This window comes from Eubalaena glacialis, chromosome 2, assembly GCF_028564815.1.
Source record: "Eubalaena glacialis isolate mEubGla1 chromosome 2, mEubGla1.1.hap2.+ XY, whole genome shotgun sequence".
NCBI lineage: Eukaryota > Metazoa > Chordata > Mammalia > Artiodactyla > Balaenidae > Eubalaena > Eubalaena glacialis.
In genome coordinates, this window is record NC_083717.1 from 64,207,693 (window position 1) to 64,232,450 (window position 24,758).

The window sequence follows — 24,758 nt, forward strand, 5'->3', positions numbered from 1 at the left end:
GAACTGGGTGTGCAGTGCCTCTTTTGTGCTATTAGAGCTCCAGAAACTTGTATTTTACCCTTTACTCTTATTGCCTTTTCCCCCCACTGCATAGCGAACTACCTGTTAATGTTTAATAAATCTTTGTTAAATTTTTGCTGGTTGGATGATGCATGGGAAGATGGTTATGAATAAGAGAAAATGGAGGTTACAGGTTTCCAAACCAGTCAAATATCTAATGCTGCCATGATTTTAGGCAAAATTATAAGGGAGATAAAGTTTGTGTTTATCAATCTCCCACATTTGTTTCCTTTTTAAAAAATTTTATTTATTTATTTATTTATTTATTTGGCTGAGTCAGGTCTTAGCTGTGGCATGCAGGATTTTCGTTGTGGCATGTGGGCTTCTCTCTAGTGTGGTTCGTGGGTTCCAGAGCGCGCGGGCTCAGTAGTTGTGGCACGTGGGCTTAGTTGCCCTGCGGCATGTGGGATCTCAGTTCCCCAACCAGGAATCGAACCTGCATCCCCTGCATTGGAAGGTGGATTCTTAACCACTGGACCACCAGGGAAGTCCCCCACATTTGTTTCTATTATTTCAGTGTTCCTGCTTTCCAGGTAATCAGCCTTTTCATCTTGCCTGGAAGCTCTCAAAATTCTCCCTCCCATCTAGACCTTCCCTTTGCAGGTTTCCTTTTTCTTCCCTTGTCCCTCAACTATCAAATCATCTGCTTAGTAGTATTTGGCTATGTAATTATCTAATCAATTTAAGTAACCTAAATTAAGGTATGACTAAAATTTTAACTATCCCCATACAGAATCTGTACTTTAATACAGACATCTGTTAATTCATATTTACTGGGAGGAATATCTTTTAATGTGCCCTGCGTTGTCTATCCTTTATTCCCAATCCTGGTCCCTTATCTAATGTTCCAGAAAGTAAAATATGTGGAATGGGGATGATATTATTTGTTGAGGCCACTTTTAAAGATGATAAAATTAAGGGCCATAGAATTTAGCTAGTAAGAGATACAGGCAGGCAGAAATAGTAAAATATCGACCAAAAAACTAGCTTCCGGTTTTAAAGGCCACAACCCCTTGTGCAAAACCGTTTAAATCCTCACTGAAATTCCCTGAGTCTAGATGGTATACTCTCTTTCAGAGAGTCTGTTCCTTTTGTCTTTACCTTTTTCCTTCCTTTCTAGTTCCTGCAAATAGTCGAAAACCATGGGAATCACCTACATTTTTTAAATGAGCTATCTGAATAAAAAATAAGAAGTGACTTGCCAAAAGTAGCCTTGGAGGTAGAGAACTGAATTTAATTACTCTGACTAGACTAAGTTACCTACTAAGATAACCTGGGGTTGTATGGGCCAACAGGAATAATTTCTCTATTTTTCACCATATATGGCCAAAACAGTCAGCACTAGAAATTTCAGAGCCTTGCTGGTCAATGAAGGAGCTTAGGTCCAAGAAAGTTAAATGTTTGCCAAAAGTCAGCCTAGCTCATTAGGGGAGTAAGGCCCCAAAATGAAAGTCTGTATTTCCAAACCCAGTGCTCTTTCCATTCTGCTGAAATGTTCCATTGTGTGGTCATGGGAATCTGGAAAGGCTTAGTGGATTGGGCACCCCATCTTTTGCAGCCTTTCCCAGTCACAGCACACAACACTACATGGAAACTTCTTTTAATTAGCTTTTCATCACTTTATCTGTGATTCGTAGGTTATTGGTGTCTTTGACCTAAACCATACAAATGACTCTCTTTCATCCGTAATATCAACCTATTCCGTGAATGAGGCATAATTTAGGGGAGAGGTCAGCAGTCATTATACTGTCATCTCAGAATTACCTCTGATACTCTTACTCCTCTTCATACAGACTCAACAAATGTCTTCAGCCCTGAAGGGAAATCTCTCTCATAGGCTTTTTTTTTTTTTTCTGCCCTCTACTATCTTGTATCTAACACTAATCTTTTTGTCTTGTTATCGTCATTTTTCTCAGCTGAATCTGTCTTCATCACCCCGTCTTCAGTCATTTTCCTTTCATTAACGTCAGGTCTATTGCTTGACATATTCACAATACCTACTGTTTTCTCTGCTTCAGGCCTTGGCTCTGCTGTGTCTACTGGTTCTACCTCAGTAGCTGACCTTGAGTTATTAACTGAGTTATTAACTCATCCCATATTACTGACTCACTTCCTATCTCTGGCCCTGTCTCTGGCTTTGGCTCTGTCTCAGTCCCTGCCTCTGTCTGGGTCCTTGATTGTGCTGCTGAACTTAACTGTTTTTCTGTTAAGTGTTTCTCACCCATGGAGAAACACCTACATTTGCCTCAGATAGACTCAATTCTACTGTGGCTATATTTCCTAACCTTGTCCTTGTTATAGGGATCACAAGGAGATTTTGATCTGGAAGAGAAACCTGAGAACTTAAGTGACTGAGTCCAGAGAAGAACCCTAGAGAAAAAGAAAAAGTCAGGGTCAGCACTGTGGATGAGTAATAGATAAAATCTTAAGTCATCAAACACCCCTGAAGAGTAACACTGGCTTAATTATAATGTAATTTGATTAATAATACATTTCTGAATATCCTGTTCATTATCTTTAGGAGCTTGAAATTCAAAACACTGGTCCCAGCTTTTCTGTAGTACAGTGTTTTCCAGGGGGTATGCAAGCCAATTTATTGAGGCACAAGAAGAAAATAATAATTTATTTTTATATTTTTAGCAAATAATGTTTTAAATTCTATTTTTGAGTATATTTTACAATGTAATGACTATATTAGTAATGTAATACATGTACATATTTTATAAATAAATTTTATAAAGTGTCTTACTAATAGAGTGTGTGATGCAATGGTTTAGAGACCACTGCTGTAGTTAATAAAAATAAGTATGTGGTTTAGAAAGATTATCGGAGAAGTGTTACACAGGCAAAACTCCAATGTTATTGCTTTATTCTGGAGATCCATAAAGGTGGAAAGCTTATTTGATGTGATAAAAGGAGAGGAGAATTAAGGAACTGCCTTCTGGAAGAACAGAAGAACGATGAATAGCTCAGTTATACCTTTGCCTTCTTCTTCTATTTCCTGAATCTTTCTCCTGTTTGTTCAGGGTCAGGTATCATTATAGAAAAAACGTTTTAGATAAATTGGAAGCACTTGCTTTAGAATGCTCATGGACATGACAATGACACTTGCAGGACACTTCCAAATTATGAGATTTTAATATACTAAACAAACAACCAAAAGAAAGGGAAAAAGAGATAGAGAGAAGGGCCAATCATCTAGAATTGCTTTTTCTGTGCCTTCACTACCTAACAGGAGCTTTAACTCACCAACTATCACGTAGAAGATACTGCCCCACCAATTGATGCGGTAGACTAGTAGGAAACGGGGCTCTGAGACTTTCCTACTGTACAGTTTCACTTGCATCAGGAATAAGATGAGGCAGAAGCATAGGCAGGTGCCTGGGATCAGAATGAAAGCAATTACTACCCATGAGAGCCCTCGTTCTGCCTCCACCCTCTTCCCAGTCTTTGCACTTCCTGTCATCCTCAGCTATGTCATGCCATGGAGGCCTATTACATGGCAGTGGTTGTGGGAAGACCATTTGGCAGAGGCCTTCTGCTTTGACTGGAATGAAGTTGTCAAGGTGGAGCCTATGGATACGATGGACAGAACAGGTAGCTAGTAGCTACATGGTAATTTTCTGGGTGCCAGAAGGGCCTCCAGCCTATAATATCTCCCCATTAGTCCCTCAGATAACAACTCTTAGAGATGTTTCCATTGGATTAAGCATAATCTCTTCAAGGTCCCCTCTTTAAGAGGCAATAGCCCTGTCAGGAGTGAAAGTTTATTGAAAGCTTTCCTCCCTTTGGGAAGAGACAAGGGTCCTGTGACAGCAGTATTCATGTGAGGCTGGGAATGACTTGATAAAAGAAGGGGAAATGGGGTTTCCCTGGTGGCGCAGTGGTTGAGAATCTGCCTGCCAATGCAGGGCACACGGGTTCAAGCCCTGGTCTGGGAAGATCCCACGTGCCGCGGAGCAACTGGGCCCGTGAGCCACAACTACTGAGCCTGCGCGTCTGGAGCCTGTGCTCCGCAACAGGAGAGGCTGCGATAGTGAGAGGCCCGCGCATCGCAATGAAGAGTGGCCCCCGCTTGCAGCAACTAGAGAAAGCCCTCGCACAGAAACGAAGACCCAACACAGCCAAAAATAAATAAATAAATAAATAAAAATTAAAAAAAAAAAAAAAAGAAGGGGAAATGGCACCAGCAGGGGAAGAAATACAAGGACTCCAGGGACAAACACTTCCAACCTCATTATGTTGTACCTGAGATGAAACAGAAGATGCATATACCCAGATCTATGTAGGTTTTGTCTCCTGGCCCTTTGGTGAGAGAGATGCTGAGCCATGTAATAACAATGAGGATGCTGAAGGCAGACATGAGGAAGAAGACCCTGGAGTATTGGAGGTAGTCTGCCAGGGGAAGGCGAAAAGAGAAGCTTGGCTGCAGCAGAGGTGACCTGCCCTTAAAGAAGGCTGGACAGGCTCTTGGGAAGGGATGAAGGACAAAAGAAGTTGGAATCAGGGCTTGTATTACATGCAATGCAGTCAGAGCAAGGAGCCGCCAAGTGGGTGGCTTCACAGGCACCAGTAAGGACCCTCTTTCCATCTCCTCATTGACGTGGGGAATTCCTTTAACAAGGAAAGAAATAATTTATTCCACAACGAGGGAAAAGTTGAAATTGTAACCATGACCTTTAGAGGTATGTTATGAAGTAACTTTCATATAACGGTGTAAAATGACTAATATTTCTTTTTCTGAGGGAAGTCGTGAGTGCGAAGGTCACTAGGCATTAGCTTCCAATAACAAAGGGGCTTTGGCTTTCAAGTCACTGGGGGAGCCTAGATGAGACAAACTTAGGCACATGTACCCTGTTTGGAGGAGCGGTCCTTACACGCTTGTGAATCACTGGGGGAAGGAAGGGGCAGGGTTGTGGGGAGGAGAAAGGAGAGCGGGGAGCTGTGGAGGATCTGAGTGGATCCACCAAAGACGGGGCTGGGATCTGGAAAGCACTCACAGGGTGCCTTCAGTGTGTGGTTCCAGCAGAGATCGTGGTGGCACACGGTCCAGAGCCCCGCCAAGAGCCTCTGCCGGTCCTTCAGCACCATGAACCGCACCCAGTGTAAAGGGGACAAGGAGAACAGCAGGACACAGCTGAAGCCCGAGAAGCGAGCACAGAGAAGGCGAATGTAGCTGCGGCTTTTCTGCAGGAGCCGGCGCTGGTAGGGTGGCGTGGAAGACAAGCAGTGCATGCGGGGGAGAAGTGGCTGTGGTGGGGAAAGGAGGGGGACATCATGAAAGGACTCTCACCCCACGCGTCTCCATCTCCATTCACAGAAAAGTCAAGCCCTGAATCTTGTGCTCGGGGGAACTCCTCCTCCCTCCACACTTCAGGGTCTTTTTCTCCTCTGACTCCAGAGCCTCCCACGAAATAAAAAACATTCCATTTCACCTGTCCCCAGTTAAAAAAAAAAATGGAGTGATCTATGCCTCTGCCACCTCGACACTTTCCCCATGACACAGACAAGCTGCTGTCTCCAAAAGGACCCCTACTACTACCTGGCCTACAAAAGGCTTCCTCACCCTGTAGGTTGGGTAGCTCATTCTGCTGGTATTGTAAACATTCGGGAAGGTCCTTTCATTTCCTTCTCTTCTCTCCATCCTAGCTTCTGGCTCACTGCTTCACAACTGCCGTAGAACTAACCCCCTCTGCCCTCACAAACACCCTTTGGTACTCCTCCCCCACCCCAGGGGAACACAAACAACAGGAGTCAGAGCACAAAGCATGGGTACAACGTCTCTGCCAGATCTGATCCAATTCCTTTCTCCTGCCCAGGTCTCTGTCGAACTTCAGACTCCTCCAGCAACTTGCCTACTGAACTCAGATTTCTCACAGACACACCAACACCCAAGAGGTCTTTAAAAAATATAGTCAAGCAGCTCATGCAGCTCAATATCAAAAAAAAACAAACAACCCAATCCAAAAATGGTCGCAACACCAAAATAGACATTTCTCTAAAGAAAATATACAGATTGCCAACAAACACATGAAAGGATGCTCAACATCACTAATCATTAGAGAAATGCAAATCAAAACCACAATGAGGTATCATCTCACACCGGTCAGAATGGCCAGCATCAAAAAATCTACAAACAATAAATGTTGGAGAGGGTGTGGAGAAAAGGGAACCCTCTTGCCCTGTTGGTGGGAATGTAAATTGATACAGCCACTATGGAGAACAGTATGGAGGTTCCTTAAAAAACTAAAAATAGAACTACCATATGACCCAGATATCGCACTACTGGGCATATACCCTGAGAAAACCATAATTCAAAAAGAGACATGTACCACAATGTTCATTGCAGCACTATTTACAAGAGCCAGGACATGGAAGCAACCTAAATGCCCATCGACAGATGAATGGATAAAGAAGATGTGGCACATATATACAATGGAATATTACTCAGCCATAAAAAGAAATGAAATTGAGTTATTTGTAGTGAGGTGGATGGACCTAGAGTCTGTCATACAGAGTGAAGTAAGTCAGAAAGAGAAAAACGAATACCGTATGCTAACACATATATATGGAATCTAAAAAAAAAGGTTCTGAAGAACCTAGGGGCAGGACAGGAATAAAGACGCAGACATAGAGAATGGACTTGAGGATGTGGGGAGGGGGAAGGGTAAGCTAGGATGAAGTGAGAGAGTAGCATTGACGTATACACACTACCAAATGTAAAATAGATAGCTAGTGGGAAGCAGCTGCATAGCACAGGGAGATCATCTCGGTGCTTTGTGACCACCTAGAGGGGTGGGATAGGGAGGGTGGGAGGGAGGCTCAAGAGGGAGGGGATGTGGGGATATATGTATACATATAGCTGATTCACTTTGTTACACAGCAGAAACTAATACAACACTGTAAAGCAATTATACTCCAATAAAGATGTAAAAAGTATATACACTGTGAATAAAATTAAAACTGTGTTAGATTGGAAAAAAAAGAAAGAAAAAAGAAATGTAGTCATCCTCTTTCCATCCTGCACCCCCATCCCATACTATTTTCTTATCTCCTACCAGTCAATCACAATGTGTTCTTGCCAATTCCACCTCTTTAATGTTCTTAAGCCCACCTTGTATTTTTGTTTCCAGTTCTTTAGAACATCTGTCATCTCTGTCCTGGATTGCTGCAACAGCCTTGTACCTGGTCTCTCTGCTACCAGGTTTGCTCTCCTTCAGTTTATTCTCCACAGTTACCAAGATTGATGTCTCTAAAATGCAAATCTGATTGTCTCTCCTTTGCTTAAAATACTCTGATTGTTCCCCACTACTATGAAGTAAAATCATGTTAGCATGAGTCAGTAAAAACCAGCAAGATGGGGTTTCTGCTCCCTACCCAACCTCATTCAGTCATTCAGTCCCTCCTCTGTGCCAGGTATTGTGTTAGGTACTGAGGGTGCAGTGACTTGTTGGAGATCTTCCACGTGCTCCTCCAGATCCACTTTCCATCCTTGCTCAAGGAGGCTGACAGATTTGGACGATTCAATGGGTTTTCTTGCTATCCAAACTCTGATTAGGTTTGACCAATGGCAGGCATGGGCAGAAGATCAGAGGTGTAGAGATCAGTGTGTTTATTCACTGGTTCTCTCCTTACCAGAGTACTGAGGGTAAGTACTTTACCCTCGTCCATGTCCCTTTACCTAAGATAGAGCTCCTTATAGGCAGCCCTCTCCGTAGAGCCACCCTTTTCTATTCTGGTCACTGTTCCTTTCATTTAAGTGATCAGGCTTAGGAGTGATAATGACTCTTCCCACTGATGGTTTCCCCAAATCTTTTTTGATTCTATGGGGACCTTGTAAATAGTCCCTTAAGTCTTCCACACTCACCAGTTTGAGCCAAGCCATCTGTTTGCTGCTGGACATGGTCCTTAATGTCATGAAGCAAAAAGCCTAGTGACATCTAGGCTCATTCTCTCCCTCCTTCTCACCTTGTGCTCCAAACAATTTTATTCTTCATACAGTTTCCTAACCCAGCATGGTCCTTTTTGCACATGGCACAAATGTTATCTACCTTGCATATGGTACCTATCACACCTCCCACCCCATCTTTGTTAACTTTAGTCAAGAGTCATTCTAGTCTTACCTTTTGGGAGGAGCTTTCTCTGAAACCAACCCTCGATCCCAGAATTTGTGCTCCTACAGCACTACAGTACTTGCCCTTTCATGACCTTTATCACATAGTTTTGCAATTTGTCTGTCTGTATCTCCTTCTGGTCTGCAACCTCCTTCAGCAGCAAGGACACAGCCTCAACATCTACCACAGTGCTTGGAATATCATAACGATTAGGTGATGTTTCTTTTTTTCTTTTTTTAAAATTTTTATTATTTTTTGGCCGCACTGCAGGGCATGCAGGGTCTTTGTTCCCCTACCAGGGACTGAACCCGTGGCCCCTGCAGTGGAAGCATGGAGTCTTAACCACTGGACCACCAGGGAAGTCCCTAGGTGATGTTTCTTGATTGACTGAAAATTAAAAATATAAAAAGAGGAAGACTGTACTTCTGGTTTCCAGTCTGGCATGCAAGGAGCTTGGAAGTTGTCACTCCATTGTAACAACAAGTAAAAAGCTAAACAAACTGAAAATCAACAGCTCTTCTAGATCACAAGGCAAACTGTGACCCCATAGAACTGGAGAGGCAGAAAGGCGAATACAGAGAATCAAAACTTTCTAGAGGACTTCCCTGGTGGCGCAGTGGTTAAGAATCCACCTGCCATTTCAGGGAACACGGGTTCAAGCCCTGGTCCGGGAAGATCCCACATGCCGGGGAGCAACTAAGCCCGTGCACCACAACTACTGAGCCTGCGCTCTAGAGCCCACGAGCCACAACTACAGAAGCCTGTGCGCCTAGAGCCCGTGGTCCGCAAAAAGAGAAGCCACGGCAATGAGAAGCCCGAGCACCGCAACGAAGAGTAGCCCCCGCTCACCGCAACTAGAGAAAGCCCACGCGCAGCAACGAAGACCCAACGCAGCCAAAAAAAAAAAAAAAAACAAACACTTACTAGAGCAGAATCCTCTGCAGGAATTAGTACCAGAGTAGGAAAATCTGTACCGTAAGGTTCAGTGTGAACAAGACTGAGAGATTAAAAACTATAGGTCCCTTACAAACTATTATGTAAGCTACAAGGATATATTGTACAGCACAAGGAATACAGCCAATATTTTATAATAGCTACAAACTTTAAAAATTGTGAATCACCATGTTGTACATCTGAAATTTATATAATATTTTAAGTCAGCTATATGTCAATTTAAAAAAAAGAACATAGTGGGAGGGTGGTGCACCCTGAACTCCCCAGGGACAGAAGCTCCTGTGCTCGCGACCTCGTCTTAGGGTATCTTTCCATCTAGCTGTTCATTCCTACCCTTTAATATCCTTTGTAATAAATTGTTAACCGTGAGTAAAGAAAGAAAGAAAAAAAAAGGACAGTGGGACCCAGTCATAGAGAGGTACCCACACTTTAGTGAATTTTACCTCCAGCAGCTTGACCAGGTTCTTGCAGTGAATATTAGTGAAAAATCCCATACTTCTGGCCCGGGGGAGGGGAAAAAGAACCATTCAAAAGTATACCAGAGCATTCTGTTCTTCTTAACAAGGCCTTCTCTGAGGAGAAGCTATCTGACCAGAGCCTAAACTGTTGAGGTTTTATCAGAGCTTAACCAACCTCGAGGAAAGGAAATGTCGAACTCCAGCCTGCTCTAACCTGTGAGGGAAGGGAAATTCCCAACTCCAGCCCATTCAAGCCGTCCTATAGCACCTAAGGGGGAACTGAGAAGCACTTGTGAAGCTCAGAGTCCAGAGGCAGAGGTTCACTCAAAGCCTGAGACCTGGGACTTCCCTGGCGGCCCAGCAGTCAGGACTCTGTGCTTTCACTGCCAAAGGTATGGGTTCAATCCCAGGGCTGAGACCTAATCACAGGACTATAGAATGCTTCCCCTCCCCCAACATGTTATCACTACATTTCTAAAGGCAATTTACCACAGTTCCTTTTACCCAGTGCATCCTGACCAGCTATCAAGAAAATATCACAAGTTGTACTAAAAGGCAAAAAACACAGTTTGAAGAGACAGAGCAAGCACCAGAACTAGACTCAGATATGACAGGGATGTTAGAATTATCACACGATGATATTAAAACAATGATGATTAATATGCTAAGGGCTCTAAGGAGTAAAGTAGACAGCACGCAAGAATAGATGGGCAATATAAGCAGAGAGATGGAAATTCTAAGAAAAAATGTAAAAAGAAATGCTAGAGATTAAAAATACAGTAATAGAAATAGAGAATATCTTTGATGGGCTTATTAGTAGACAGGACATGGCTGAGGAAATAATCTCTGAACATGAGAATATATCAATAGACACCTCCAAAAAGAAATGCAAAGAGAAAAAAGGCTGAAAATATGGAACAGAATATCCAAGAACTATGGGACACCTACAAAGCTGTACCATACATGAAGTCAGGATGCCAGAAGGAGAAGAAAGAGAAAGGAACAGAAGAAATATTTGAAGTAATAAGACTGAGAATTTCCCCCAAATTGATGTCAGACACCAAACCACAGATCCAGGAATCTCAGAGAATATCAAAAGCAGGATAAATGCCAAAAAACAAAACAAACAAGCAAAAAACAAACAAAAAACACTACACCTAGGCATATCATATTTGTTTATTTATTTATTTATTTTTGGCTTCCTCGGGTCTTAATTGCAGCTCTCGGGATCTTTTCCTTGTGGCGTGTGGGCTTATTTGCCCTGTGGCATGTGGGATTTTAGTTCTCCGACCAGGGATCAAACCCGCGTTCCCTGCATTGGAAGGCAGATTCTTAACCACTGGACCACCAGGGAAGTCCCTAGGCATATGATATTTTTGGGTTTTTTTTTCTTTCTTTTTTAAATTTATTTTTTATTGGAGTATAGTTTCTTTACAATGTTGTGTTAGTTTCTTTTGTACAATGAAGTGAATCAGCTATATGTATACCTATATCCCCTCCCTCTTGGACCTCCCTCCCACCTCCCCCCACCCCCCATCACACTCATCTAGGTTGTCACAGAGCACCAAGCTGAGCTTCCTGTACTTTATAGCATGTTCCTGCTAGCTATCTATTTTACGCATGGTAGTGTATATATGTCAATCCTAATCTCCCAGTTTGTCCCTCCCTCCCCTCCCCGCCCTCCATCCACGTGTCTGTTCTCTATGTTTACATCTCTATTCCTGCCCTGCAAATAGGTTCATCTGTACCATTTTTCTAGATTCCACATATATGCGTTAATATACGATATTTGTTTTTCTCTTTCTGGCTTACTTCACTCTGTATGACAGACTCTAGGTCCATCCACATCTCTACAGGCATATGATATTTAAACTGAAAAAAATCAAAGATAAAGAATCTTGGACTTCCCTGCTTGTCAAGTGGTTAAGACTCCACGCTTCCGATGCAAGGGGCATGGGTTTGATCCCTGGTCGGGGAACTAAGATCCCACATGCGGCGCAGCACGGCCAAAAAATAAAATAAATTAAATTAAATATTTTTTAAAAAAAGATAAAGAATCCTGAAAGAAGCTGGGATGGGGGGGACACCTTACCAATAAAGGAGCAAAGAAAAGAATTACATCTGACTTCTCCTCAGAAACCATACAAGCAAGAAGAGAGTGGAGTAACATATTTAAAGTGTTAAGAGAGAAAAGACCCTAACCTAGAATTCTGTAGCCTATGAAATTACCTTCAAAAGCGAAGGAGAGGGACTTCCCTGGTGGTGCAGTGGTTAAGAATCCGTCTGCCAATGTGGGGGACACGGGTTCAAGCCCTGGTCCGGGAAGATCCCACATGCCATGGAGCAAATAAGCCCATGCGCCACAACTACTGAGCCTGTGCTCTAGAGCCCACAAGCCACAACTACTGAGCCCACGTGCTGCAACTACTGAAGCCCGCGTGCCTAGAGCCCGTGCTCCACAACAAAGACAAGCCACCGGAATGAGAAGCCCACGCACCGCAACAAAGAACAGCCCCCGCTCGTCACAACTAGAGGAAGCCCTCGTGCAGCAACGAAGACCCAACGCAGCCAAAAATAAATTAAAAAAAAAAAAGTGAAGGAGAAATAAGGGCTTTCCCAAACTAAAATTGACAGAATTTGTTGCCAATAAACCTGCCTTGCAAGAAATTTTAAATGAAGTTCTTCAGAGACAAGGAAAATGATACAGGTCAGAAACTTTATATAAAGAAAGGAAGAGCATAAGAAAAGGAATAAGTGAAGGTAAAATAAACACTTTCATTTTTCTTATTCTTAATTGATCTAGCAGATAACAGTTTGTTCAAAATAACATCAACAATGTATCACTTATATATGCTTATGTGTATATACACACATATGCTTATGTTTGAGTGAAATTAATGACAGCAATGATATAAGTAACAGTAGAGAGGAGTTAGGATTATTTTGTTATTATTAGGTACCTGCATTACCTGTGAGCAGTAGAGTGTTATTTGCAAGTGGAAGTTGGATTAGTTGTAAATGGATTTTGCAAACTCAAGGATAGCCACTAAAAAAAGCAATAAAAACAAGAAGTATAACTAATATGCTATGAAAAGACAGAAAATGGAATCATATAATATGCTCAATTAGAACCAAAAAAGACAAAAATAGAGTGGAAGACAAAGATAGGAACAATAAACAAGGGTGACAAATAGAAAATAGTAACAAACATTGTAGATATTAATCCAATCATATCAAAAATCAATTTAAACATCAATGGTCTAAATATACCAATTAGAAAACAGAGATTTTCAGAGTGAATAAAAAAGCAGCACCCAACTCTATATTATCTAAAAGAAGCCCACTTTAACTAAAAAGATACACATAGATAAAAGGTAAAGGGATGAAGAAATATACCATGCTAACACTAATCAAATGAAAGCAGGAGTCGTTTTATTAAGTTCAGAAAGAGCAGGCTTTAGAGAAAGTAAAGTTATAAGGGATAAAGAAGGGTGTTACATAATGATAAAAGAGTCAATATTTTAAGACACCAATCTTAATGTGTATGTGCCTAACAAAAGAACATGAGGCAGATACTGATAAAACTGCAAGAAGAAACAGATTAATCCATTTTCATAGTTGGAGACTACAACACTCTTCAGAAATGGACAGATCTAGCAGGCAGAACATGAGTGAGGACACCATCAATCAACTGGATATAACTGCCAACCCTAGACTACTTCATCCAACAGCAGGAGAATTTTTCTTAAGCTCATGTGGAACATTCACTAAGATGGACCACACTCTGGGCCATAAAACACACCTTAAAAAATTTTAAATATTAAAATTATATTATGTATGCTCTCAGATCATGATGGAATTAAACTAAAATTCAACATTAGAAAGATAGCTGGAAAATCCCCAAACACTTGGAGATTAAATAACACACTTCTAAATAACACATGGATCAAAGAAGGAACGTCAAGAGAAATTTTAAAATAGTTTGAACTAAATGAAAATACAACTGGCCAAAATTTGTGGGGTGCAGTGAAAGCAGTGCTTAGAGGGAAATTTATAGTATTGAATGCATGTATTAGTAAAGAAAAAATATCTAAAATCAATAACCTATGCTCCCACCTTAGGAAACTAGAAAAAGAAGGGCAAATTAAATGCAAAGGAAGCCGAAGGAAAAAATTAGAGTAGATATCAATGAAAAAAATTAATAAAAATTAGAGCAGATAATCAGTGAAATGAAATGAACATTTCTTTACATGTTTGGAATTCCTATTCGCAGGTACCAAAATAATTTTGCTGGCTTTTTTGTTTCTTTCACTCCTTCTATGCTCATCCCATCTGGTAGTTTTGGGGTTTCCTTACTTTGGCCAAAGGACCCAGTCCAGAGTCAGATCTCATAAGATGGTATTTCAGATTTCCTGTTCTGTTCTGACCCAGTTAATGAACCAATGCACTGGTTGGTTGAGCAAGGTTGTACTTGTGTCCTTTTACCTCTTTCGGTCTGTGTTTCCAAATAAGCTACAGCCCCAGTCAGTGCTTGGCAGTAGCTTTTGTTCAGCTTCTTTTCTTTTATTTTTTTTTTAAATTTTATTTATTTTTTGGCTGTGTTGGGTCTTAGTTGCTGCACACGGGCTTTCTCTAGTTGCGGTGAGCGGGGGCTACTCTTCGTTGCAGTGCACGTCCTTCTCGTTGCGGTGGCTTCTCTTGTTGTGGAGCACGGGCTCTAGGCAGGTGGACTTCAGTAGGTGTGGTGCGTGGGCTCAGTAGTTGTGGCTCGCGGGTTCTAGAGCACAGGCTCAGTAGTTGTAGCACACGGGCTTAGTTGCTCCGCGGCATGTGGGATCTTCCTGGACCAGGGCTCAAAACCATGTCCCCTGCATTGGCAGGCGGATTCTTAACCACTGCGCCACCAGGGAAGTCCTGGGCTTATCTTTAAGAGCAGCAAGGGGTGGAACTGGACACTATAGTCCATTTCATTGCCAGGCTTGAGAAGAAGAAGAATGGACCTCAACAAACAAAGAGTAGTGGCAGCTACTAAAGGAATAAAGGACAAGATGAAGGTCAGGGACCTTCTGCATGGAATCTGGTCTAAGTTTAAAAGGGATCTTTAGCCATCAAAAGATCCATGTGATTGCCTGAATTCCCCCACCCTTACTCAGTCTTAAACACTGTATAAAACATGGAAAAAATTTTAACTTTGTCCATGTATATACTTAGGCTGAAGAAAGTCCTTTAGCCTCATTTGGCTCAGTAAAACATAATCTAAGGAATCAAAAGAGTCATAGGCCTATCAAGAATCTGATTGAATGTATGGCCCTCTTCACAGAAAAGAGCATACACAAGTTTTGCATAGAATTTCAGAGAGTTTATGGATGCCTGGTTAACATAACCTCTAGCTTAGGGAGAAGCAGTTGGTTTACCTAATAGACTGTAAGGTTTTCAAATTACCAGTCTTCGTAAGAAGTGGGATGTCATGGATTCCCCAGAATCTACCCAGCACCTCTCACCTCTTTTGGGTGGTAGGTATTATCTCCATTGTTGTTCATTCCATTTCTGGTAATGATCTCCAATTAGATTCAACAATATTGTTCAAATGCCTTCCATCCTGGGTATTCCCAAAGCCACACACGATAAAGAAAATTTCAAACAAAATTTGGTGACATTTTTCTACATTGACCATCCTGGTCTATGAAATCCCTGATGCCCAAAGAGAGCTCTGATTCACGCACTGCATCTATTGCTAGTTTCTTTCATTCATGACTCTAAACACTGATATTTTCTTTTAGAAACTTTTTCTCGGGTGAGTTTTCATTATTTTCTTTATGACTATCATACATATTTTGGATGCAACATACACAAAGGACATTTCATCAGCTTTAATGCTCTCTCCTTCAGTAATATGGCCATGGTATTAGGAGAGTTTCCTCGAATCTGCACAATCATTCCCTACTCAGTTAGCTTCTCCCCTGTTTTAAGACAGGAAGTAGTTGGGTTATCCTATCACCATCACAGTTCTGTGCTTGATAGTTTTTTCTCTTTCTCACTTGTAGATTCTGTCTGAGACCCTGACCCAGCATCTTCAGCAGGCAATACTGTAGTCACTGGACCAATCCCCAGCCTTGACTTGTCTATGGGAACTGCAGTGACATTTTGATCAAGGGGAGGAGATCTGGAAGTTATGTGGTTGAGGAAGGAGATAATCCCTAGGGGAAGAGAAGAATTCGAGGTGAGTTTCAAGAGACAGATGGTCTTTTGGCTTTTAAAATTCTAACTCATTCTTTAAATACTCAGCTCAAAATGCCTCTTTTCAGTGAAGCCAACCCTCCTTCCCCCAGCAGGCTTCCTTTATCCTTCTGTGCTTCCATTTCATTATGGTACTTCTTACATAGTTGGAACAAAGCTAGAACCTCCTGGATGCAAATCATAGTTTCACTACTTTCTGTGTTGTCTTAAGCAAGTTACTCAACCGGTCTGTGCCTCAGTTAGTGGTAGAACAGTTTACTAATTCTAGCTTTTCAGACTCCAAAATCCGTGCTTTTTTTTTTTTTTTTTTTTGCTTTTTGGCCACGTCACGCAGCATGCGGGATCTTAGTTCCCCAACCTGTGATCCAACCCGCGCCCCCTGCAGTGGAAGCACAGAGTCTTAACCACTGGACCGCCAGGGAATTCCCAATCCGTGCTTTCTTTACCATACCACTCTGCTTCTAGATGTATAAGTGTTCTTATTAGGAACAGTTAGTGTTTCTATTTCTCTTAGATTCCACCTCCCTTCCAAGAAGTGATTTCCCCTTCCATCCTTCTAGCATAAAGCAGGGAGGGGACTGACTCACCAGCAAACATGTATAAGAAGTCACTCCCCCAATTAATACGATAGGTCCATAGGAGAGCTGACTCCATGGCATCCCTAGAATGCCAGTGAACCTGTGCCAGAAATAGGATGAGGCAGAGGAGCAAGCAGGAGGCTAGGACCAGAAGAAAATACGTCATATCCCTCAGTGTCTTCAATCTGCCTTGACAGCCACCCCCAACTCTTCTTCTACTTCCAGACACCATATTGTATAGAAAGGATCAAGAAGATAAGAATCCAAGGACTGACCAAGGTGGGAGAGAGAAGGGGCTTCTACCTCTCCCCTGGCATAAGTTAACTAATGGATGTTTTATACAATAAGACAAGGCAGGTAGTTGGCAACTTGATGTAATAATGAAGAAGAGAAAAGGGACAAGAAAAAGAGGATGAAAGCCCACACAGAGGAACTATGTTCCCTCAACAATTTTACCATAGTATTACCCTGCCATCTAGGTCTGTACCTGAGATGAAGCTGAGCATGGATACCTTCAGATCCAAGTTAGGAGTCATTCTTCCTCTTCTAGGGAGGCAAGATCTGAAGAGCCAGCCAAGACCAACAAGTACGGTGAGGACAGAGATGAGAAAGAAGGCCCTGGAATATTGGAGGTAATCTGCCAAGGAGATGGAGAAAGGAAAGGCCTGGTTAGTCCAATGGGGGACCTCTCCTTAAGAAAACCAGACAGAGTCTTAGAGAAGGGAGTGAAGACTAAAGAGGATGAATCTGAGCTTTCTATGTGGCATCCAGGGCACAAATAAGGATCTTCTTTCCCAGCTCTTCATTGATACTTGGAATTTTTCACTATGAAGGCAAAACCTTCACTGTAGAACTAAAGGTAATATACAAATAGTTCTGGGTACATTAACACATTAACTTAGATGTAAACTAGCTTATAAGAGGTGTGACTCTGACATCACAACACAAATTTAAACTTTTTCTTGTTCCTAATTCTAATTCTAAAAGTAATACATGTTCAATATAAGCATTGGAGAGACTAGCAAAGTACCAAGAAGCAGCAAGAATATCAGCCACAGTCCCACTACCCAGAGACAACCATTGTTAGCATTTTATTTGGTTTCTTTCTGGTATTTTTCTATCCTCTGTACACAGTGGATATGATACTGAATTTTGTGATTTTTAAGAGGATTATATGGTAAGATTTTTCCCAGATCACCTGCTGTAAACATCATATTTAATGGCTACAAGATAGTCTATCATATCAACGTACTTTGCTTAATGATTTTATCGTTGTTGGGGTTTGTTTCTATTTGTTTTTTCTCTTTCAAACGTATCTGGCATGTACCGTCCCTGTCAGCCTGTGACTATAAAACGAAGCCACATTTACCTGAACTCCCATACTGTAATGATTTCAAGCCCCAATTTACTGGACTGCAGGAATTTAACACCCCACAAATATCTCCTTTTTTTCCTGAGAGTCTCTCAAGGTCCCATCTCACATGTGTTTGAGGACAGGTCTGCTAAAGTTCTTTTGCTCCAATGCCCTTACCCTAGTGCCACAACACTCCTTCTCTCTCTTATCTCTTGGCTCCAGAGCTCTGCTCTCTTTGGCTCTGCCCCTTCAGATTGGATGTTGGTAAGAGACAAGAGGGAGCATGCCAACCCATACTTTTGGCTACCACATCCCTAACATGGAATAGATCCTTCCCTTGACTTCCGCAGCAATGTTTCACAGAAGATTCAAGAAATAGAGTAACTTACAATTACACGTAGATGTATCTTTCTGAGATACCACGGATCCGCCAATATCTTCAATATCCTTTATAGCAGGGGTCCCCAACCCCTGGGCACCTGTTAGGAACCGGGCTGCACAGCAGGAGGTGAGCAGTAGGCGAGCAAGCGAAGCTTCATCTGTATTTATAGCTGCTCCCCATCGCTCACATTACCGCCTGAACCATCCCCGCCTCGAAAAACTGTCTTCCACGAAACCGGTCCCTGGTGTCAAAAAGGTTGGGGACCGCTGCTTTATAGGGTGCCTCCTGGTCTAGCTTATTTTCTGTCTCAGTGTAACAAGGGCCAGGTCATCCCTACCACTGAAAGTTCTCTAAGCACTTCTATGTCTAAGAATCCAAGTTCCAAGTAACCCAGAGAGAGGAGTACCAAGCTTATCCCAGTTGACAAACTGCCTCTTAAGTTTTATTTTGTTTTCTAGAACACATCACTGGCTGACACGATCAATAACAGTAATTTCCATTAAGAGAAACCACACTCCTACCCACAGAGGTCAGGTGCTATGTGGCCCCAACAAGTTAGCCACATTAAAACATGATAACCCAAGGGCAGCACGTTTTCTGAAAACTGGGTCATTCAGAATTAGCCAGTCAGAACCATCAGCCTAGACTGAGCTGCATGAAGCCCAGTGTGATAGGCATCTTTTGCAGTATTGAGCTCCCAGTCCCCCATGGGCCTTAGAAGTCCCTGTCTAGAGCCCTGGATCCTTGCCTATAGCTCCCTTGACTATAGGTAGTAGGACCAAGGAAGGGTACCAATTTAACTCTGATCCTTGGATATCTGGATTGGAGACTGATTGATGCTAATTTCCTCTTTTGCTTGCTTGAACCAAGAAGATATAAAGCTAGCCTGGTATATCGCCTTTTTCAGGCACTTACATACTAATAAACAGGAAAAGCTGAGCTGTAGAGATAAAATAAAGCATAAACAAAGTTGAGTGACAAAGGAGCTCTGGAGAGACTGAGTGACTGGCTGGCTTGATTTTCTTTGCCTGAGATCACAGCCTCTTCTGGAATTCCCTGAGGTCCAGAGAACTTCCTGCCTTTGGGAGTCTATGAGATGCTTCTGAATCATTATAAAGAAGTTCACTCTTTAGCTTATGCTATTTCAAATGGGTTCTGATATTTAAAAAACAAAAGACTACTAAGATATCCAGTCCAACTCCTGTCTAAGATATGTTACAGTCCAGTCTTTTTTCTACCATGAGGGGAAGAATGTACCTTCACGTTCTTCTTACAATCTTCTCAGTCTTAGCTGCTCACCTCCTGAAAACTCCATAAACAAGATCACTCACAAGTCCACAGGAACAACTAAATATCTGCAGCATAGTACAGTCTAACGCCTCAAAGGAACCAAGTCTACCAGTCATAATGATACACAAAAAATTATCTAACCAAACTAACTAAACACTTACCTTCAGAGCCTAAAACAGCTGCATTTGGCTAACTTCATAGTCCTTTAAAATTCATGTAACAAAACAAAACAAAGGTCTGAAAGGTGAATTCAAGCCTCTACCTCCTGTAAGAGCAAATCCTATTTCAGCTTTTAAACAGCAGTTTTTATAGCAGCTTACCCATCAATAAAAGGCCCTACTTGTATGTCTTAGTAAGAATAGAAAAGATCCTGGATGGATACCCAGAACCCTGGAGAGGAAGCTTTGAAATCTTCTTAGTATTTAGATTCCCTTGTAACCAGTTGGTATACCAGAATAAATCATCCCTACACAGCTTGTGGGTGTTTATTGTGTGATGGTTCCTGGGGTCCTGGCTCTGGACCAAAGACCTATGCTTTCTTCCCCACCCTCTGCAAAAAAGACAGTTCAAGTTACTCTCTGTGGCAACACATTCTTTTACATTATGGTCTGATCTCACCTATGCTATGGGGGAAATTAGCAGAAAGGTCTGTTCCACGCTGAGACCTAGTAGTAAAAGTGAAGGATGGTGTCCTTTACTCCCATCCTTTCTTCATCCCATTACCAATAGCTACGGCACAGAGGCTATCAGTTATCTAGAACCAGGGGAAGACAGAGGCAGAGGAACAATGGCCTGACGTAAGTCCAGGACAGAGGAACATGAGCACACATGTACTTGAGCCCACTTGAGATAGCCCCAGTGAAAGTCTCAGAAATGACTGGGGGGCTTCCCTGGCGGCGCAGTGGTTAAGGATCCACCTGCCAATGCAGGGGACACGGGTTCAAGCCCTGGTCCGGGAAGATCCCACATGCCACGGAGCAACTAAGCCCTTGTGCCACAATTACTGAGCCTGCGCTCTAGAGCCCGTGAGCCACAGTTACTGAGCCCACGTGCCACAACTACTGAAGCCTGCGTGCCTAGAGCCCATGCTCCACAACAAGAGAAGCCACCACAATGAGAAGCCCGCGCACCACAACAAACAGTAGCCCCCGCGCTCTGAAAATAGAGAAAGCCCCCACGCAAGAATGAAGACCCAATGCAGCCAATAAATAAATTTATTAAAAAAAAAGAAAAGAAAAGAAATGACTGGGGACACCATGGGAGAGGGGGCTAAATTCTTGCAATCCAGTAGGTAAAAGTTTGAAGTTCTTGAACTTGGGCAATAATCTATTTGGGCAACAATAACATATTACTGTTACAGGCTGATGAGGCCTGGACATACTGATTATATTTGGGGAATTCCTTATGAGATCTGTATTGCAGACTGATTACTGACCCTAGAATTAGGACTAGTTAACACTGGAAATAGGGTGGATACTTGACTTACAATTGTGTACTTAAGGACTCACTTAGTTGACATTCTCCAAACGATTAACAGTTGGCCTCATAGGTGAATTCAAGGCTCCAAGAAATAAACTGCTTTAAGTGACAACATTTCAAGATTCTGACTCATTAAAGATTTAAATAATAATCTCAAGGCCTGAGGTTTAGCCTGGGTTACATAAATATAATTGCAGCTTAATTTTTATGCCTATATCTCTCACTCCATTTCTCTAGAAATGGAATTAGTGAGTGTAAATCTCTGGATGCACATAATCATATTGCTTTGGATGTTCCTATTTATGTGTCCTCAGTGTGTATGGGAGTGTGCAGCATTGTGTATTACCATTTACAAATCTCTTTTAATGTCATGGCTGAAAAATCCTATCTCATCGTTCATTTGATTTGCCATTCTTTAATGGCTGATTGAGGTTAAAGTCATTTTTCCCATGTTTATTAGACATCTGTAGTTTCTGTTTTGTGAATTGTTTACAAAAAATTTATTTATTGGGGGATTTGTCTTTTTTGTAATAATAATTTGTATACCTTATATATATATATATATATATATATATAAAGGCCATTAACCTTTTATCTTTCATATTTGTTGCAATTATTTTCTCTAGTTTTTATTTTCAGTTGAAGATGCAGTTGAATTCTCTGCCTGCCTTTGATTTTTTTTTTTTTTTTTATTAGTCATCAATTTTATACACATCAGTGTATACATGTCAATCCCAATCGCCCAATTCAGCACACCACTATCCCCACCCCACCGCAGTTTTCCCCCCTTGGTGTCCATATGTCTGTTCTCTACATCTGTGTCTCAACTTCTGCCCTGCAAACCGGCTCATCTGTACCATTTTTCTAGGTTCCACATACATGCGTTAATATACAATATTTGTTTTTCTCTTTCTGACTTACTTCACTCTGTATGACAGTCTCTAGATCCATCCACGTCTCAACAAATGACTCAATTTCATTCCTTTTTATGGCTGAGTAATATTCCATTGTATATATGTACCACAACTTCTTTATCCATTCGTCTGTTGATGGGCATTTAGGTTGCTTCCATGACCTGGCTATTGTAAATAGTGCTGCAATGAACATTCGGGTGCATGTGTCTTTTTGAATTACGGTTTTCTCTGGGTATATGCCCAGTAGTGGGATTGCTGGGTCATATGGTAATTCTATTTTTAGTTTTTTAAGGAACCTCCATATTGTTCTCCATAGTGGCTGTATCAATTTACATTCCCACCAACAGTGCAAGAGGGTTCCCTTTTCTCCACACCCTCTCCAGCATTTGTTGTTTGTAGATTTTCTGATGGTGCCCATTCTAATTGGTGTGAGGTGATACCTCATTGTAGTTTTGATTTGCATTTCTCTAATAATTAGTGATGTTGAGCATCTTTTCATGTGCTTTGTGGCTGTCTGTGTGTCTTCTTTGGAGAAATGTCTATTTAGGTCTTCTGCCCATTTTTGGATTGGGGTGTTTGTTTCTTTAATATTGAGCTGAATGAGCTGTTTATATATTTTGGAGATTAATCCTTTGTCCGTTGATTCGTTTGCAAATATTTTCTCCCATTCTGAGGGTTGTCTTTTCGTCTTGTTTATGGTTTCCTTTGCTGTGCAAAAGCTTTGAAGTTTCATTAGGTCCCATTTGTTTATTTTTGTTTTTATTTCCATTACTCTAGGAGGTGGATCAAAAAAGATCTTGCTGTGATTTATGTCAAAGAGTGTTCTTCCTATGTTTTCCTCTAAGAGTTTTATAGTGTCCAGTCTGACATTTAGGTCTCTAATCCATTTTGAGTTTATTTTTGTGAATGGTGTTAGGGAGTATTCTAATTTCATTCTTTTACATGTAGCTGTCCAGTTTTCCCAGCACGACTTATTGAAGAGACTGTCTTTTCTCCATCGTATATCTTTGCCTCCTTTGTCATAGATTAGTTGACCATAGGTGCATGGGTTTATCTCTGGGCTTTCTATCTTGTTCCATTGATCTATGTTTCTGTTTTTGTGCCAGTACCATATTGTCTTGATTACTGTAGCTTTGTAGTATAGTCTGAAGTCAGGGAGTCTGATTCCTCCAGCTCCGTTTTTTTCCCTCAAGACTGCTTTGGCTATTCGGGGTCTTTTGTGTCTCCATACAAATTTTAACTGCCTTTGATTTTAGTTTCTTCCGAAGATCTCGCTTTACGGATCCTGCTCCTTAGTTTCAAATACAAAGCATGAAGCATGAGCCCATGCCAAATAAGTGATGCTTCACTTCAGGGTTGGGCCTAGGTCCCCCCTCCCCACAAATCTGGGACTCCTGTTTATCTAAGCAGTGAAATAAACACTTTACTCATTTATGTTTTCTTTCACCATACCTGTTCTTTGTGTAAATGTTTCTCTTGCAGATGTTGGGAAACTCTTTAGTGTAGTTTTAGCTTTCCTCTAAGTCTTAGTTCTGGTTGAAAAACCTCATGCATATGGTATCTTCTAGCCCTAGACATTTATTTTTAAATATTATGTGTTGCATCTTCAGATTTACTTAAATTCACATAAAATTTGACAATTTATTCTCTAAATAGCTGGCATTTGTTATACTACATATCTGACATGCATTTAACTTCTCTTCTATTGCTAGCATAAGAACAAACTGACCTTGAAAGTTAAATCTGATGGAGGTTGAGACACTTTGCTCTATCTCCCAGATATGATCAATATCACTTCTGTTTCTGGGAACCACATTAGAATAACAATCTCTTTGCATCACAGGAACAGCTCATAAATGACAAACGAGTTCTTCCCAGAGGGTAAAGAGACTATCAACTCATAATTTGGGAGAGGAAACAACCTGGGGTAGGAGGGAGAAAGGGTACACCAAGGACACCAAAGAGAAGAACGGCCATGTTCACAATCTGGCTGAGATCCCTCCTAGACTTGGAGAGGTGAGGGGCAAAAGATCTTGGAGGAAGAAAGATGAAGGGTCATTGTGGCAGAAAACTCTGGAACCGTGGGGCCTGTGGCATTCAATTTAGTGGCACTCACAGGGTGGCTTGGGTGTGTGGCTCCAGCACAGCTCATGGTTGCATGAGATCCAGAGTCCTGCGTAGAGCTCAAGGCCATTGTTCATCACCAGGAACTGCACCCAGTTCAGTGGGGACACGCAGATCAGCATTAGGAGGCTAAAACCACAGAGGCTGCCACAGAACATTCGGATGTAGGTGTGTGTCTGATCCACATGTTGCTGCAGCCTCTGGGGTGGCATCGAGGCACTCGGATGTTGGTTGGTGGGGAGGGTAGGCTACAAGGATGAGGGATGAGGGAGATATTGCCTACCCAAAAAGATAACCCTTGACCCCCAGGGTCTCCTGCTCTTCTCTGCCTCAAGTACCCCCATGTGGGTTTGATTGGTGGATAGCTTTCCCTACCCCTTCTATAAAAAACAAACATTTCTGGGTCATCTTTTCCCTATCTTTAGGACACTCTGTCTAGACCCGCCTTTAAACAAGTCCTCTTCTTCCCATCTGAACTACAATTCGGTACCTCCTCACCCTTTGGTATTTCCGATACCCCTTGACTTTGGCAACCTTGGGATAGTAGAAGGTAAAGATTAATTGTTCCTTCCCCTCCATCTTGGCAGCCAGGTCACGTTCTAACTGCCACGGAACTTGTCTCAGCATGTCCTCATACACACGGACAGAATCCAAAGGGGTTGGAAACCGTGGCATAGATCCCATTTCTGCTTCATACTCTGGGTCTGGTCAGATCAGGAAGTAATCATCACGTTCTAAGCATGTGCACGAATGTGTGATGCTCTTCAACCTCCTTCTCTGACTCCTCCTAACTCCTTTATTAAATAAATCCACA

General features: G+C 41.8%; 1 protein-coding gene across 1 annotated transcript; it reads right to left on the reverse strand.

Annotated features, from left to right (window-relative positions):
- Positions 1 to 15,430: 15,430 nt before the first annotated feature.
- On the reverse strand, positions 15,431 to 24,523 carry TMEM202 (transmembrane protein 202). Its single transcript, XM_061181946.1, has 5 exons — positions 24,443 to 24,523; positions 23,937 to 24,192; positions 16,889 to 17,038; positions 16,411 to 16,542; positions 15,431 to 15,783 (listed from the first exon to the last, which is right to left on the reverse strand). Exons 1-5 carry the CDS (start codon positions 24,521 to 24,523, stop codon positions 15,587 to 15,589), a joined length of 816 nt encoding a protein of 271 aa, XP_061037929.1. The 3' UTR covers positions 15,431 to 15,586.
- Positions 24,524 to 24,758: the final 235 nt, after the last annotated feature.

Bases quoted from the DNA above. Each gene is read 5' to 3' on its own strand.
- TMEM202 (XM_061181946.1), bottom strand. From the start codon at position 24,523: ATGGAGGGGAAGGAACAATTAATCTTTACCTTCTACTATCCCAAGGTT. The intron at 24,193-24,442 runs GTGAGGAGGTAC...TCATCCTTGTAG, and splicing joins GGTATCGGAAATACCAAAGG to CCTACCCTCCCCACCAACCA. The intron at 15,784-16,410 runs GTGAGTCAGTCC...CTCTTCCCCTAG, and splicing joins CTTCTTATACATGTTTGCTG to GGATTATCTCCTTCCTCAAC.